This window comes from Rhinolophus sinicus, linkage group LG18 (assembly GCF_036562045.2).
Source record: "Rhinolophus sinicus isolate RSC01 linkage group LG18, ASM3656204v1, whole genome shotgun sequence".
NCBI lineage: Eukaryota > Metazoa > Chordata > Mammalia > Chiroptera > Rhinolophidae > Rhinolophus > Rhinolophus sinicus.
In genome coordinates this window covers 5,223,450-5,240,884 of record NC_133767.1, presented here as the reverse complement: position 1 = coordinate 5,240,884, position 17,435 = coordinate 5,223,450, and the positions used below count along the sequence as shown (strand labels likewise).

The following is a 17,435-nucleotide window of genomic DNA, read 5'->3' as shown; positions in this document are numbered from 1 at the left end:
ACTGCAGAACAAAGCTTCAAAGCAGGTTGCCTGAGCTCCATTCATCAGGTTAAATGCAGCTGAGACGGTACACAGCCCACTGGCCCCCTCTGAGGAGGCTCCTGTGCACAAATGCGGTCACGTGATTAATCGTGGCAGGGAAGGGCCAACGAGGAAAGTCATGCCAGGAAAGCAACGAGCTGCTCCTTGCCTAGCCCCCAAAAACATGGTGGCTGCAGACAGGCCCAGAGGCCTCCCTGGGAAGTGATGGGTTCAGAGGGATTTCTCCTTGTTCTCTCTGCTGATGTCTCTGTCCCTGGGCTTACAAGAAGCTGGGGAAGGTTCTAGAAGGGAAAAGGGAGCACACAGCTTTCTGCCTGCTCCTTTGTACCCCAGGAAGGCATCATGTAACTTTCCCCAGAGGGACAAAACAGGAAGCTACTACTTATTTATGTGTTTATTTATTCATATGCCTTCCTCCTTTGCAGCTCTCAAAGATGAAACCAGTGTCATATCCATGAAAATCCAGCCGCAAGGGGAACCCCCTGTAATTGGGGTTCGTGGAAATTTACAATGAAAATGGTGGGCTTTCCTGGGCTAGTGGGAAGAAGTCTAAAGGGATTGCTCTTATCAACACAAATTTGGGGTCCCAATGTCCCCCGTGAAAGGTTCCCTTTCTAGAATGGGAATTCCAGCTGGTTGGGCCAAAAGGTCCTTCTCAGGAACGCTTTAAACATTGGGATCTGGTCTACACTGCTTATTTGATGCATGAAGAGACTGTGACTCAGAGAAGTTAGGTGACTTGGTTAAGGTCACACAGGAGCAGATCCCAACTAGAATCCTGATTCTCCTTCTGGTCCATCCACTGACACAGCCACCCAGGGTCTAACTAGGATGGATTGTGATTCTAGTACACACTAGGACCCCTAATGGTCTCTTCCAGGCTGGGACCCAGATGCCAGCCCCCCAAGCTCTGCGTTAGAGTTTACATATGCAGAGGTCCGAGCAGGAGCCGGCTGTGTGGAGCATAGCTGGGGCCTTACCGTGCCACCAAAGCTAGTGCATCGCAAACCCCGAGACTCCTGTCTCTGAAGCCTTAGTTAAGTGAAGCACCCAGCATGCAGAGATACGCACTGCACACACATGCAGACACACCAGTGCGCAGGGGACAGGGCTCAGGGGAGAAAGACCAGGCTGATGGCAGGGCGGAGGGAGGGGCGCATGCCACAGCAGTGCCTTTAACTGACTGTCACTCAAGCCAGGGGAGCTTTAAGGCCGGACAGTCTTAAAACGCTCAGCCAGACGTCTCTTGGGCATTCCAGGCACAGGTACTGGTGGGGGACACGTTGGTGGGAAGGGTGAGGGGAATCATCCATTCAGAACTGGGGAAATCCATTCCAGGCGGAAAGGACGACCTTGGGGATTCCAACGGGAGTCCTGCGGGTGGCAAACGCGCCCCCACACCCTGCGCTGGCATCGGACACCCGCAGGACTGTATGGGGTGGTTTGGGTTGTGAAACTCGGGGACCTCGCCCGTTCTACCACCAGCTATGGGACCCAGTGGGTGAGACAGGACCATGCAGATCTAAATACACTCCGTGCCTCTCATACACACCAGGAAAACACTCTCAGTTACTCACGTAGGCAAGAGATGGGCCTTGCTGTGGTTGAACAATACAGTATAAAGCACACGTCAGTGTTATTTCAATCCCACATACATCAGGGTCTGGAGATTACATGATTTTGGTCCCCCCCACCCCGCTTCACCCCCATCCCCAGGCAGCTGGCATTCCCCAAGATGACGAGGACAGCAGTGGCTTCTCCCTGATTCTGTTTCTTTCTGTTTTGCTCACTCCCCTTCCTACTGTCTTAGAGACCCAGATGTTCCAAAGGTTTTCGTCACTGCAGGGACCGTTATCAGGTGTGCTGCTGTCTGAGCTATGTTTACGTAGGCAGGGGAATCAGTGGCACACAGTAGGCACCTGATAAAGGTCAATCATTATTATTTCTTATTTTTACCGTTCTAGGGAAAGGCAAGGCAGTAGCAAGCAGCGTTTAATGGGCACGCCAACTGTGGGGCTAGTTCTTCCTAATATATCGTGCCCGAGACAGTTCGGAAGTGCTGGACCTTGGGTTTTCTGCCTCTGCTGGAGGGAGGAAGGTTCCCAAAGCTAAAACTGGTGCCCACTCCAGACCCCTGAGGGCACCCAGATCTGCTGGTGTCTGTGGCTACCCCCGATCACCTCTGAGTCACCCCTGAAGGCCAGAAGCAAGACCTGAGTGGCAGGAACTGGTGACACCCAACCCGTCCTCAGGCCTCCATCCTGTCACCCGGCCCCAAACCTTCATACAGAGGTGCTGGCAAGTCCTTCAAGCAGCCCCGTTGCTTGTCCCATCCTCTGGGACAGAGGCTAAGGGCTAAGATGGAGGAGGAGGAAGAGAAGGATGGACCACAAAGAGCTCTTTCCAGAAACCTGCTTTTCCTTTCCTTCCGAGCCCTTAATCCAAATGAGTCCAGGTGGGTTTATGTGTATGATTATTGGATGACTCTCTTTCCCACGTGTCTAGAAGCTCCGTGACTAGAATGACGGTGTCTCTTGGACTCATCTCTGGACCCCACCCTGGCAGGTCCTGGCACACAGCAGATGCCTGGTCAAGGGCAACAGACCGAAGCCCACAGCTGAGTGACACTGATGTCCCCATCCCCGGGGCCCCAGTCAGAGGGAGGGACACGTGGAGGACTGACAGGGGTGCCACACTCCAGGGAGTTCACAGAAATCCATTTAAAGCAATGGTTCTCAGTTGGGGTGACCGTGCCCCACAGATGGCACCCGGGCATGTCTGGAGACACGTTTACTTGTCATAAGTGGGGGGACAAGCAGGTGCCAGCGTCTAGTGACGAGAGGCCAGGGACGCTGCTAAACATCCTACAGTGCACAGGGCGGCCCCCCCCCCACAACAGAGAGTTACCTGGTCCAAAGTGACAATGGGCCACTATTGAGAAGCCCTGATGGAAAGCAAGACGCCTCACTGTGGAAGGGAGGGGGCTCCTCCCCTCTCACAAAACACCCCTCAGACGATGATCCTGGCTGAGGCGAGGAACCGCCCAGACCCAAACGGGTTCCCCCAGTGGAAAAACAACCCTCTTGTGTGCTGTCCAGTGGCGGACAGTTAAACACGGGCCTGTGTCTTTTCAACGCCGCGCCCCGGCCCCCTCAGCAGTGCTTGTCTGTCCCTCCGTCAGGCCACGAGGCCAGAGACTCGTCTGCTAAGGCACAGCCACCGACAGGAAGCTCCACTCACCGTGATGCTTGTGTCCTTCTTGCCCTTGTGGGACGAGGCCACCACGGCCAGGTACTGGATGACCTTCTTGGTGTTCTCCGTTTTCCCGGCTCCAGACTCACCTCTGCAAGACATGGGAACAGTGATTTCCCCACTGGAAAGAACCTTACAGGTGTTCTATGGGTCCCTCTCTGCAGCTCTGCGCCATCTGCCACATGGGAAAACAGAGGCGCTCAGAGAGGAAGTGACACCGCTGGTAAAAAGCGGGCTGGACCTCAAATCCTGGTCCAATATTTCAATCTCCTCCTCCTGAGAAGATGCAAAAGAGGATTCAGATGAAAATAATGAAAGAGAGGGGGCAGCCGGGTAGCTCAGTTCGTTAGAGCGCAGTGCTCTTAACAATAAGGTCGCCGGTTCAATCCCCACACGGGCCACTGTGAGCTGCACCCTCCACAACTAGATTGGAACAACTGCTTGACTTGAGGCTGATGGGTCCTGGAAAAACACACTTAAAATAAATAAAAGTTTAAAAAAAAAGAAAAGAAAAGAATGAAAGAGAAAACCTGAGATTTCCTACCAAGGTCCAAATGTAGGTTTAGTTAAAATGTTTTAAAAATAAGTGTAGTTTTCAGAGCAGTTTTCAGGTCACAGCAAAACTGAATGGAAAGTACACAGAGTTCAACACCCCACCAGAGTATACATTTGTCACAATCGATGAACCTACACTGACACGTCATTATTACCCAAAGCCCATAGTTCTTACCTTTAGGTTCACTCTTGGTGTTGTACATTCTGTGGGTTTTGACCAATTTATGATGACGTGTATCCACCATTAATTACAGTATCATACAGAATAGTTTCACTGCAAATTATCTATTATACTTTTAAAAGCTATCAGTAGCTCTGTTAGAAATGGCAAACTTAGGCAAGAGGCAGCTTGCCAGAAAGAACATAAATATCTCTCAGAGTATCAGGACTTATGGTACAAGTCTTAAAGCTCCTCTTTCAGAAAAACAGAACTGGTGATCTCATCAGTCACCGGGCAGATGGAAGCCTCTTCACCGTCTGGAGAATCCCACTCTGATTGGCAGGTGGCTAGCCAATGATCTCAGTCAAGTATCAAACGATAAACCTGGCTGAAGTAATTCATGCTAAGGTGTGAATGACTGATAGGAGAGCATTCTTAGAATACCAGGGTAGATTTTTTTTTTTTTAACCAAGGTGGCCCTCTTGAGCCCGCTGCCCCTCTTGGCCACCAGAGGTCATCGTGGTGGGACTGTTTCACACGACAGTTCCAGACCCTGCCTCTGACGCCCATTAATCCTAGCGAAAGGGAAGAAACGGCCTCAACCCAAACTTTCCTTCCTTCTCATCCTCTCATTTTCTTTTCTCGTTGTTTCCTCTGCCTAGACGCTCTCATTTTCTGAGTTCACTGAAACTTCTGAAATGCAAGAGATGATTCTTTTTTTTTTTTTAAGTCTGGAAAGGAATTTGCCCACTCTGAGGTCGGCTCAAGGTTCTCCATGCTGAACCAGTGCCACCAACGCTAGTGCCGTCCCTGCTCTTCTTCCTAATTAGGAAATGAAGAAATTAATTTGCTCTGCCAAGGGCCCATTAATAACTTTGCTCATGGTAAAAAAATAATAAGGAGAAGAAAAGACAAAAAAGAAAGAAACATGTGCCTTTAATAGCTGGACCCCATCCTACAGGCCCCACATGCCAGGAACAAGTGTCTGACCGCCAGGAACAAAGAAATGTCTCACACCAGCCCAGCCTTAGCACTGGCCTCTGCCTTCCCAAAGGTCTTTATCCCCAGTGACCATATTATTCCATGTGGCCTCAGAGGCACCTTGTAAAATGGGAACCACAGAGGCATTATCTCCATTTTTTTTTAAAGGGTAAAACTAATTCCAAACCAAAAAAAAAAATAATAATTAATCTTAAGAAGAGAATGGACTTTTTTTTCGAGAATGGTCTTTCTGAGGGGAGTAGAGGCCCTGTGCTACTTGTTTCAGGTGCATTCTCTCCTTTACCTCCCCTCCCACAATCCTGAAGGTAGGATATATCACTTCCACGTTATTACAGAAGAGGACCGCTGGCCCAGAGTGGGTAAGCCACTTGCCTGAGGTCACACAGCAAAGCCAGAGCACAGTCGGAATGGAAAGTCAGGTCTCTGATTCCAATGCAATCAGGTCTCTTTCTACTACATTTTAACGAGTTGTTCCATGACACTTTCCCAACCCCCTAGGAACTTGCGTTCTAGGCCCAGCGGAAGGGAAGGGGGAAAGGAATTGGGCTCACAACTCTTTCCATGTAATCCTCCCAAAAACCTACGGAGGGAGTGATTGACTAACCCCATCACCCACCTGGGGAAACCGAGGCTCAGGGAGTTTGAAGTAAAGTGTTCTAGGTCCCAACTGCTCCTGCTATCACACAGATAGGAAATGGAGAAGGAACGAGATCTGAATATGGGTCTACTTGATGCCAGAGCCCCTGTTCTACTCACTCTCCTCTGATAAGTGAGAATGCAGCAGAAAAAAGAGCAAAGCGCTAACCCCACTTCATCAAAGAGCTGTTCCATGCATTCTAGGAGCCTTCACTTGCCTCAACAGGCTCTTGGAAATGTAACCAGGGGCCAATGAACCAAGTCACTCTGTCATTTACACTTGAGTATGAATTACTTCAATCAGGCTAATGTCAGAACACTTGATAGATGTCACCACAAACTGAAGGGGCCAGGTTCTGATCAGAGCAAGAGGAAGGAGAGACCATGAGTGTGGGAAGCCCACGTAGGTCTCCTGAGCCCACCGAGACCCAAGACGAGAGTCAGGACAGCAGCACCCACACGGCCCACCTCCCCTTCCCTACACGATTTCCTCATTGTCCGCCTTGGCCTTCAGCCTCTCCCACTTCCTTCCTTTTCCAACAAAGACACTGGCATGTGCAGGACCATGGCTGTGGCCCTGGCCTTCCACCTTGCAGGGGAGGGGAAGTGGGACACAGACTCTGGGAATCTGCTTCTCCCCATGGGGGCTGCTTGGCTTGACAGTTTCCACGTTTTATTGATAAAAATAAATTGTCCTGGGAGGTTCTGCCAAAGAAAACACCCCAAGCTCCAGGCTCATGGGCGTCTGAAGATTGATATACTCAGGGCTGCTTCAGAGACATTAGTCTTTGCTTTTCTGACCCTTGAACTCTGGGGGTGAAGATGCCTTCCTGGTCTGAGCAACCGAAACCTCTGTCCTATTTCTTAGGGGACGTGGTGCCCAGCTCCCTCCTCCCAGAGGAGGACCTGGACTCCTGATGACCGTATACAGCCTCCCAGCCTGGTAACTACCCCACCACCAAGTCCTTTCAATCCGTCTGGCCCAGTGACTGGAAGGAGCTCCCCAATGGCTGCTCCAACCCTCAGCCCCCAGCAGCGCTGGCTTCATGGGGGTACAACCTGTGCTGTCTGACATGGGCTACCCTGAGGGCCCTGTGCTTGACTTACTGCTCTTGTGCTGGCCACCTAGAGATTCTTAAATTCTGCCCTTGGTAACAAAGGCTCCGAATCTCAGAGCTATTCAGTCTCTGGTCCTCATGTGATTCCCACCCCTGCAGATGGCAAGGTCTTCTGGCATTTGGGCTATCCAACTCCTATACACCCTGCAAAGCCCAGTGAAGCACCGCCTCTATTCTGAGTACTGCCTCCAGCTCCCCCAGGCATAAGCAATACCTCCTTCCCCTGCAGCATCACTGGGCAGACTAGCACAGTGGGATCCAGGGCCAGACTGCCTGAGTTCAAATCCCTGCTGTGACCTTGGGCAAGCCATCAACTCCAATGCCTCAGTTTCCTTATCTATAAAATGGGTATAAAAAAGCACTTGTATGAGGGTTAAATGAGTGAATATATATACTCGTAAAACATTTAGAATGAAGCCAGGTACACAAAAATGTTAGCTATTGTTACTTTTATAACCATTTATTCCCTAATGCTTATAGATTCTGTTTCTATCATCCCGTTCAACATTCATACAATTGAGTTCACGACTGTGTTTAAAACTGCCTAGGAAAGAACCAGAAGGAACCACACCCAGGTTTAGTGGTGCTAGACTTGGGTGGTGGGTGACGTTTTCGTAGTGTTCTCTTCTGGGTATTTATCTACATTACTCTTGGAGGGGGGAAAAATTAATTATATGTTCACATGTATTTTAAGTTTTAACTTAATTTAAATTAAAGGTCAGTCATTATTATTACTGTTCTAGGGAAAGGCAAGGCAGTAGCAAGCAGCGTTTAATGGGCACGCCAACTATGGGGCTAGTTTTCATTTAGTCTGTCTTTATGGTAGAATAGAAGAAAAGAGAAAAAGGAGGCTGAGAGAAGTTAACGGATCTGCCTAAAGGCAGGGTCAGCAAACTTTTTCTGTAAAGGACCAGATAGCAAATACTTGAGGCTTTGCAGGGCACAAATGGTCTGATACAACCTCTCCACTCTGCTATTAATAGCACAAAAGCAGCCACAGAAATGAATGGGCATGGCTGTGTTCCAATAAAACTTTATTTACAAAAGCAGGCAGAGGGCCGGATTTGGTCTGGGGTGGGGTCACAGTTTGCTGACCTCTGTGATTTTCAGACAGAGGTCTAACTTAGGAATCCTGGAGCTGCGCAAGCAGGAGTTCTGTCGCAGCCAGTGTGTGACTCCTGAGCCTGGGTTTCTCCCGTTCACACCACTGTGCCTCCAACAAGCAGAACTCCAGCTGGTTCTAACCTCCACTGCATCAGAACACCAGCTAACAATTATGGGCCACCTACTATGCACTCAGAACCATGCTCAGTTCTCCCCTACATTGCTCCTTCAATTGTCCCAACAACCCTGGGAGGCAGAAACAATTGATATCCCCATTCTACAGATGAAGAGACTGAGGTGTGCAGGCTTAACCTATTGCCCAAGAACAAATAGCTGGCATGCAGCAAAGCAGGAAAGCAAACCCAGATCTGTGCCTCCAAGGCCTGACCACCTAACCACAGCTGCTACTTTCTTGCCATATCCATGTCCCTTCGATAGCGCGTTGGGTCAACAAAAACACCCTTGAAAAACCTGTAGGCCTTCACCAGAGAGTAGCTTTTCCAAAACAGGATGAAATGGATAAAGGGAGGTGGGTGCCAGGTTGAGAAAGAACGCAGTCTGTGGGTGAAGCACCCAATGCAAACCCTTCAGAAGCCCTGCAGCTTTTCAGGAGCAGCACTGCCCCCAGGGGACAGTGGCAGAAGACAGCTATTGGCCTGAGTCACCTTCCCTGGAGGGGAGATGACCCAGACCAGTGTCTCCTACCACTGAGTCTGAGCAACCCAAGTGGGGAATGCAGGGGACAGGCACTGTTTCTAGGTGACTGATGCAAACGCCCCCGACGCCTCCCCAGCATCAGTGCATGTCCTGAAGCGGCACTCTGGCCTCCCTGATTGGTCAGAACGATCGCATCTTTCTCTGGTCCTCACCCTCCCCCAGCCAGTCAGGCCCTGTGTGAACCAGCCCAACCACATCCTCCCCGCAATCTCCTTCCTCCCTGGGCACCAGCCCCTCGGACCTTCTCTGTCCCTTAAAAGGCACGTGGTCCCCACCTCAGGCAGGGCCTTGGGCCTTGCTGTTCCCCTCACTGAAACTCTTCTCCCAAATTCTGCATGTAAAATCTTTAGTTCGGGACCTGGCACAATAAGTGCTCAATAAATGCTCTTTTTAAACAAGGGGTGTGGGGGCATGCAGAACAAGATGGCACCAGGTATCGCTGACAATTTAGGTGTGCCTGACTCAGCACAAGAACTTTTGTTCAACAACTGCTTAATGGGCACCTACTCCGTGCCAGATACGGGGCAAGGCGCTTGGAACGGTGAACAAATCAAACAGCTGTGCCCTCATGGACCTTTTGTTGACTCCAGAAAAACAGAAGAAAAAGCAGCTCCACTTACGTGCATAGAATGGACTGGTCCTCTCGATCTGAAAACAGAAAGGAAGAAGGAATTAGAAGTAGCTCTGAGCTGAGGGTCTGGATATGGTGCCCCCGGGCCTCGCATTCCAGCTCCTGCAAGCTGGCCCCACTGATGACGAGTGGATGACAGGGGGCCAGCTGGGCTAATTGCTCAGGGCCTAGGGGACAAGACCAAAGCCAAGAAGACAGCAGGGCCCTTTTAGATACTGCTCCCAACCCCAGAGTCCTAGAGGCAGCCCCAGAAAGAGGCTAGCGCCCCATTTGTTCAGGAGGCAGTGATCATCTCAGCCCTGCCAGCTCTGGAGCGTCCTGGGAGACCCACTCTGCCCAGATTCAGTCATGGACTTTGGATCCGGACAGAATGGGGTCCACTTGGCCACTTCCCTGCCCTGGGGATTTGGGCACATATTCTTAACCACGCCATGCCTCAGTTCCTTCATCTGGAATACAGAATGTGGCTTAGCCATGCAACAGAATTTATGTTTTCAGCCATAAAAACAACACAGTTCTGACTCACGCTACCACCTGCATGACCCTGCATGACATGAGCCTAAGTCAAAGAAGTCGGACACAAAAGGCCAAATAGTGTATGTTTCTATTTATATGAAATGTCCCGAATAGGCACATCCTTCAAGACAGAAAGCACCTTAATGGTTGCCAGAGGCTGGCCACAGTATCAGCAACAGCACAAGACCAAAAACAGATCATTTAACTGGCCCATCAACTGAAGACCACTTACATCAAATGCTAGTATTTATTCTGGCACGGCCAAATAATGGTCCGTGAGGCAACCATTAAAAAGCACCAGGCAGATCTTTATGGAATGACACAGGAAAATCTCCAAGGTACATTAACCTACAAAAACAAAAGGCTAGGTAAGAGGGTACTATACCTTTTGTGTTTTAAAAAGAGTGACACATATATACATAAATATATGCACATATGCGCAAACACACATACCCGCCCTCAAATACTGGTACGTGCATCAGATATATGGTGAAGCCGCTCTTGACCTTGCCAACAGAGAGGAGATGGACAGAGAATCAGGACAGGAGACCTATTTTCTTTTCCCCAGCTTCTGTCCTGTTCATGTTTGTGCTATGAGTCTGTATAATCGTTCCGTCATCCCATCCAAAATGATCAACCTAAGAGTCTTCACTGCCCTTGAGGAAACCATTATAACCAAACAGCTCAGGAATGAGGGGAAAACAAAACAAAAACCCAACGGCCTACCCATCATCGGCGCGCTCACTGTGTCAGGGCCCTGCATTGAGCTCCTCTGTCCTCAGCGACTCATGGAATTCCACAGCGGCCCCATTTTACAGATGAGGAAAACAGAGCACAGAAGTAAGGCGACCTGCCCAAGGTCACAGCAGTGGGTGGAACTGTGGCCCCAAAGGATCTGTCCACTCAGGAACCCAGAAGGTGACCTTATTTAGAATAAGGGTTTTACAGATGTAACTAAAGCTCTCTAGATGGGGTCCTCCTGGATTTAGGATGGGACCTAAATCAATGACCAGTGTCCTCGTTTATCAGAGAAAGACGAGGGAGATGAGAGACACAGGGACAAGGCCATGTGAAGATGGAGATTAGAGTGCTGCGTCTAGAAGCTGAGGAACGCTAAGGACGGCTGGCAGCCACAGGAGCTGGGAGAGAGGCATGGGCTGGACTCTCCCTCAGAGCCTCCGGAAGGAACCAACCCTGCAGACACCTTGATTTCAGACCTCTGGCCCCCACAAGTGTGAGAGAACAAATTCCTGCTCTTTCAAGCCCCCCAGTTTGCAGTGACTGTATTACAGCCCTAGAACAGGAACAGTCACACAGCCAGTAAGTGGCAGGCTGGACTCAAGCCGAGTCTGCATGGCCCCCAAAGGCCCTGCTTTTTGCTCTGGCGTGGCTTTGCCTTCCTCAGAGAGCCCACGCTCATGCACTGGTGGCACTTGCTTCCACGATAAGAACAGGAAGAAAACAATAGATCTTTCATCTCCTGGGCACACTCTGGAGAGAGACGGAGGTCAGTGTCACCCTTTTGATGGGGTGACTGCAAAGGGGGGCACCATGCATTGGCACCACCACCAGCTCCTTGTACTGGACTTGGGGCAATGGGGAGGCCTGGCGTTCCAACCCCCACCCAGGCGGGGAAATCCGCTGGGGAACAGAGCTAACAGGAAACCAGTTAAAAACCAATTCCGGAAGGGCCAGAGGGGCGAGAGGATGGAGGAAGCAAGACCCTGTGATCTGAACCCAGGCAGAGAGGAAGCCCTGGGGCTGGCCCAGACAACCTCCACTATTTTAAGGAGCGATCTGGAGACTGACAGACAGACGGGCTATCTTGATCCATCAGCTTTGGGGAGAGAGAAAAGCAGGCTTTCCCAGCAGCCTTGGGAAGCCTCGGCCTGGAGCACACGAGATTTATAGGGTCAGATGCTCATCCAAAGGCCTTTCCTCACAGGTCCCCAGGAGAGGGAGCCAGCTCCAGGAGAAGGCTCCGTGCTCAGGGCGCCTGGGGGACCTCTGGCCTGGGACATTCCCATCGGAAACACACCGCCTCCAAGCGTGGGAAGCTAACAGAGCTCTCTGGCTGTGGGCAGAAGGTCCCGGTGTGGGTACTGCTGGCTGACCCATGTGGAGCCCGGAAAACTGATTTCCTGGGTTTTTCTGATTCCTGCCTGAGCCTGAACGTGTGTCTGACATAAGAGAACAGAGTTCTCTGAGTATGCAAAGCAGTCCCCCAACCCGATTTTTGCACACCCTGTTTCTTCTGCCCAAAATATTCTCTCTACCATGTCTCTTCCTACCTAATCCATTCCCTTTTTTCTCTTTTCCTTTTTTCCACTGAGGTGAAATTCAAGCAACATAAAATGAACCATGTAAAAGCCAACAATTCAGTGGCAGGTAGTACACTGACAGCATTGTGCAGCTAAGAACCTCTCTCTGGTCCCAAGATATTCAAATCAGCCCCAAATAAAACCCACATCCATTAAGCATTCTCCACTACCTATTAACCCCTGGCAACCGCCAATCGGCTTTCTGTCACCTGCATTGAACTATTCTGGACATTTCATACAAATACAATAATACATGGGCTTTTGTGTCCACTTTCTTTCACTGACCATGATGTTGTTTGAGGTTCATCTCTGTTATAACCTGTTTTAGAACTTTGTTCTTTTTTATGGCTGAATAATATTCCATTGTGTGGACAGACCACATTTTGTGTATCCATTCATCCACTGAGGGGCACTTGGGTTGCTTCTATCTTTTGGCTCCTGTGACTCGTGCTATGCTGCCATGAATATTCAAGTACAAGTTTTTGTTTGAGGACCTATTTTCAATTCTTTGGGGTATATAACCTAACCGATTCCTGAAATGTCACCTGGAGAGTCACCTCCTCTATGACACTTTCTCTGACTCCCTAGGGCTAAGTGGGAGGCCTTCGTACTGCACGCCCCCTTCCAGGGCCGCCATGGACAGTGGTACAAGTTGTACACTGCTTAACTCTAGGGGGAACCATTCACACGGGTCACTGTGGATTTGCATATTTATTACAGCAATCTTCCAGCAGATGGAGGAAAAGTGCCTCGAGAAAGGGATGCCTTTTTCTAATTCGACATACATGCCACAATGCCTAGTGGTGGCCCTGGCTCCCCTAGTCTAAATGTCCCCTCCACTGTAGCACTTGACCTCACTGTGATTACTGTTTCACCCCGATACTCTTTAGGGAAGAAGAGTACAGATTATTTGGAATGGTAACAGACCAGTTACCCATGATATGACAGGCAGAGTTTTTCTTTTCCATCTTAGGAAAAATCAGGCTACTTTACATGATTTATAATAGCTAAGAAGTAGAACCAATAAAAATGTCCATCAACTGGTAGGTAAGTGGATAAACAAAATGTGGTCTATCTATACAATGGAATATTACTCAACCATAAAAAGGAATGAAGTGCCGACACAGGCTTACAACGTGGAGGAACCTTGAAGACCTTATGCTCAGTGAAAGAAGCCAGGCACAAAGAACCACATGTCACATCATTCATTCCATTTATATCAAGTGTCCAGAATAAGCAAATCTAGAGAGACAGCAAGTAGATTAGCGATTGCCTGCGTGTGAGGGTAGCAATGGAAAGTGACTACAGATAAGCACAAGATTTCTTTTTTGGGGTGACAGAAATATAAAATTAGATTGTGGGGATGGGTACATTACCCTGTAAATTCACAAGGAACCAGTGAATTATATACTTAAAGCGGATTAATTTGTGCTACATAAGTTATACCACCATAAAGCTTTCTTTAAACACTGTGTTAAATTTATACCATCTCTGAATCAAGAGACCTGACGCCTTCATATTCACACAGATCTATGTTTCCCAACAGTTACAAAACTTCTTTTAATGCGTCTCCTACTAGCCCGTGAGCTCCTGAAGGTCAAGGGCTATGCCTGATGCCGGGTGCCAGGAACAACGCTTGACACATAGCAGGTACTCAGTAAATGCTTGTTGATTTTAATCAATCTCTCTCTCTCTCTCTCTCTCACACACACACACAGAACTGAGTTAGAAGCAATGGTAAACTCTTATTCCTGTATTAACATATTCACTCTGCAAACAAGTTGTAAAGCCCTACGATGTGTCAGGAAACACAAGTTCACCGAGACCTCAGTCTCTGCCTTTGGGAGGCTTATGATCCAATGTGGGGGTCAGACCGGCAAAGAGATGACAGAGGGCGAGATGTGAGCAAACCTCTAAGAGTACAGGCTTGAAGGGTTACAGAAGGTAGGGCTGGCCTTGATGCTCCCTGAGACACACACAGGAAGTCTTCTCAGCTGAGGTGACAACTGAGCTGCCTCCGGAAGGATGTGTTGGAATCCCCAGGGAGAGCCTCCAAGGAGGCAGAACATCCCCAGAAGAAGGCCTGGGATGCAGCAGGTCAGCGGGGGAAGGAACCCGACAGAAGGGCCGGACTGGAGCCCTGGGCAGCTTCCAGCATCGCCTCTGTCTGGCTCAGCTTCCCAGCCCAGAGCCCTGGGGTTGGTGAGCCTTCACACCCCATCTTAAACATGCCTCCCTCCCCACTTTCTCTGAGGACTGGGGGGGGGGGGGGTCTGGCCTTGGATGTGCAAGTCTGCACATGAGCTTTCGGAGGCGATAAAGGGCTCCAGGCTCCCCTCCCCCGCAGCGGGCCTGACTGCTCTCAGGAGACTCCAGCTCCCCACAGAACAGCTATTTCGGCCCGATCCCAAACACCAGCTCATGGTTTATGGCTGAGGAGCCAGAGGCCTGCAGGCTGACCATAAAAGGACAAAACCGAGCAGACCCAGGCTCACGGCTTCTCTCCCTCCCTTCCAGTGCCAGGCTGTGGTGGGACCCAGCGAGAGGGACGTTGCCAAGCCCACGTCCCTGCAGGGTCACTGCTATCCCCAGGCCAGTGAGGAATGAAGGACACAGCCGCCACAGTGTGCAGAGAATGGCTCCCAACCTGAAGCCACCCCTGAGGGCAGATGCTAGAGCATTCCAGACCCAAGGTGAATGTCAGCGCTGGGCCTCCACCGTGGGCCCTTGACAGCTGACAGCTGACACTGGCTGCCCTTGCCCTGACCAGGCTCTGTGCACCCCACACACTGTCCAAATCAACCCTCACACCCACTAGAGTAGGCACGGTTATTATCCTCACAGGACAAACAAGGACACTGAGGCACAAAGCAGCTGGCACCTTGGCAGAGCTGAGATTTGAACCCAGCTGAAGAGCCCACGTCCTAACATTGCTCTGCACGCCAGGGCCCGTCTCTTTTTTCCGCCTTCCTCTCCCCACCCTTCGCCCCCAGCAGAGTTGGGTAGGGAGAGATTCTGGGTAAGCAGAGATGCTCTGAGAACTTGCACTGGATCCCAACAGGAACTTTCCAGACCCACAGGGAGATGTGGCGTCTCTAACAGCAGAACTGGCCAGTTAAGGCGATGTCGGGATTCTCCTGATGGCCTCCTGGACCTCAGCTCCTAACTCTCACACTCCCCCGCTTGTCTCTGCTCCAGCCCCAGGGGCTCATGGATCTCACATCACCTCCCAAGAAGGCCTCCTCTGCTCCCCCCCCACCCCGCCTAGGACAGGCCCCCAGGGGTCCACCTCAAAGCTCCCTGGACCACCCCTCCATAGCACATGCATTTATGGGATTTGAGTAATAGCTGCCCCCCAGTAGACTGTACCCCTCTTCCAGGACCTACCCCCGGACAGTGGAGCCTCATTTAACACTATTGAATGAAAAAAGGACGGGGGAGCCAGATTCCCTCGGAGGCTGCGACAACACAGACGAGGAGGGAGAAGCATGTGTATTCCACACTGTCACCAAGTGTCAGCTGGAGCTTCTCAAATCCACTCCCTTAAGCATGTCTGCCTCTTCAACTCTATTTACTGCTTATCAAAAGAAACTCACTCTTCTTAGTTCTCTCCCATCCGTGGAAGATACCTCTGGCAGCCAATCAAAGCCTTGTCAGAACCACATGAACGTTTACCCTTCTCATTTCCTGCCAAGGAACGTGAGCTTCTCATGAAAACTCAGAGCGCCGCGCCAACCAACTCCTCCCGGCACCTCAAAGAGGACCGAGCTAGACCGACAGAGCCCCGCCAGGTCAGACACAGAGCTGAGAACTACGGCAAACTCTCCAAGAGGCCATGAAGCATGCAACTCACTGGTCCTCTGCCCAAACACAGTCTCTGGGGCAAAGTGACTTGGAATTACGTCCAGGCTCCAGCTCTTGGGCAGCTCAGAGCCATCGGTTTCCTTACCAGGAAAGCTGGGATCATCACCCACACCTTTCAAGGATATGAAAACGAGGAAATGAGACTGGATCTCCAAAGAGGTTAAAATGACCCACAGCACATCCAAGAGCTCAATAACGGCTGCTGTCATCTTCACCACAGTCATCTAATATCGTGAGCCAGTGACGTGGTTATAGACGGCAGTGATTCTTGTCGCAGGAGGACAAGGGATCAGGACAAGTTCAGTCCTTTCTAATTATGAGGCCTAAGCCATGCTCTGTTGCCTTTGGGGGCCTCAGTTTCCTCATCTGTTAAATGGGGGTAACAGCACTACACGGTGCACCACACTGCCTCAGCGGGGGGAAAGACGTTTTGAGGGCAGCTGAAAGTGACGTCTCTATCTAGGTTTGACACTCCGCTCTGGGGCCAAGTCACTCGGTGCTCTGAGCCTCAGTTTCCGCACTATGTCCAATGGGGAGGCTGTCCTGCAGGGTGCCGGTGAGGGCTGAGCCATGCGGGATTCAGCAGCGAGCGCAGTGGACATCAGTGCCCTTCCTGTCCCTGTGGAGTTTACAGAGCCAGCCCCCCAGGGCCAGCTGACGTGGATGGAGGGATACAGCTGCCTGTGGGAACTTGCACAGCACAGTTTGGCCCCTCCCACCTCCTAGATTTCTCTTCTGCTGGGAGAGGTTTCAGCCAACAGCCTGAGCTGATAAAGGCCTGAGGGCTGCTGTGTCTGTTTTAATCCTCTGAGAGTGGCCATGTGGTGCTAATTAAGTGAGGACAAAACACTCCAGTCTTGCTTTCTTGCACAGGGTGACAAATCCTGACGGCTCCTCTCAGCAGATGAGAATGAAATCTTATCTGCCTTTCACACCCCAGGGACCCATGGCAGGATGGCAGGAGATCCACAGTGGTTTTTGTCAGGAAAGCTTCACACGCGCTTTCCCCACTTTCATCATGTTAATTCACTGAAGTCACTTAACTGCAGCTTTGAGGGCTGAGCCTTCAACACCCTGAGATGTAAGAGGATAGACAGGAAGGCACAAATCGCCTTCAACGAACGGCAGGGGGCACTGTGGACCAGCTCAGCACCATCCACTAAACAGGCCATCCTTACGCTTTGGAGTCAGACAGGCCAAGTTCAAGTGTTATGTTAGGGTTACACCTCTCTGAGCCTGTTTCCCCGGCTATAAAATGGGTCAATAATAGCAGCTGCCTCCAGCAATGAGTCCTGTAAACACAGGCCCACATGCAAGCGCGCGCGCACACACACACACCAAAGAAGGGAAAATAAAGAAATCTTTTGAAAGGATGCAATAGTTGCTATTTCCTAAAAGCCACCAAGGTAAACGTAATGGGGAAAAAATGAAAACTTGATTGATCTTCCTGACTTTGTAATTTATTGTTTTCATCCTGGATTGCACACATGGGCACCATAATAGTTTCAGGGCTTCGT

General features: G+C 50.4%; 1 protein-coding gene across 5 annotated transcripts in view; it reads right to left on the bottom strand.

The window, feature by feature from the left end:
* The window catches only part of MYH11 (myosin heavy chain 11), a 93,652-nt gene that overhangs the window by 46,393 nt on the left and 29,824 nt on the right, over window positions 1–17,435 (bottom strand). For 3 of the 5 annotated variants that reach the window (XM_074322777.1, XM_074322774.1, XM_074322778.1), the window contains exons 4-6: window positions 9,207–9,234; window positions 3,283–3,385; window positions 1,620–1,640 (exon numbers count right to left, since the gene is read on the bottom strand). In XM_074322777.1, the coding sequence (XP_074178878.1) occupies window positions 1,620–1,640; window positions 3,283–3,385; window positions 9,207–9,234 (152 nt within the window). The remainder of the gene's footprint in view (window positions 1–1,619; window positions 1,641–3,282; window positions 3,386–9,206; window positions 9,235–17,435) is intronic. The other 2 variants (XM_074322779.1, XM_074322776.1) reach the window with 1 other exon arrangement.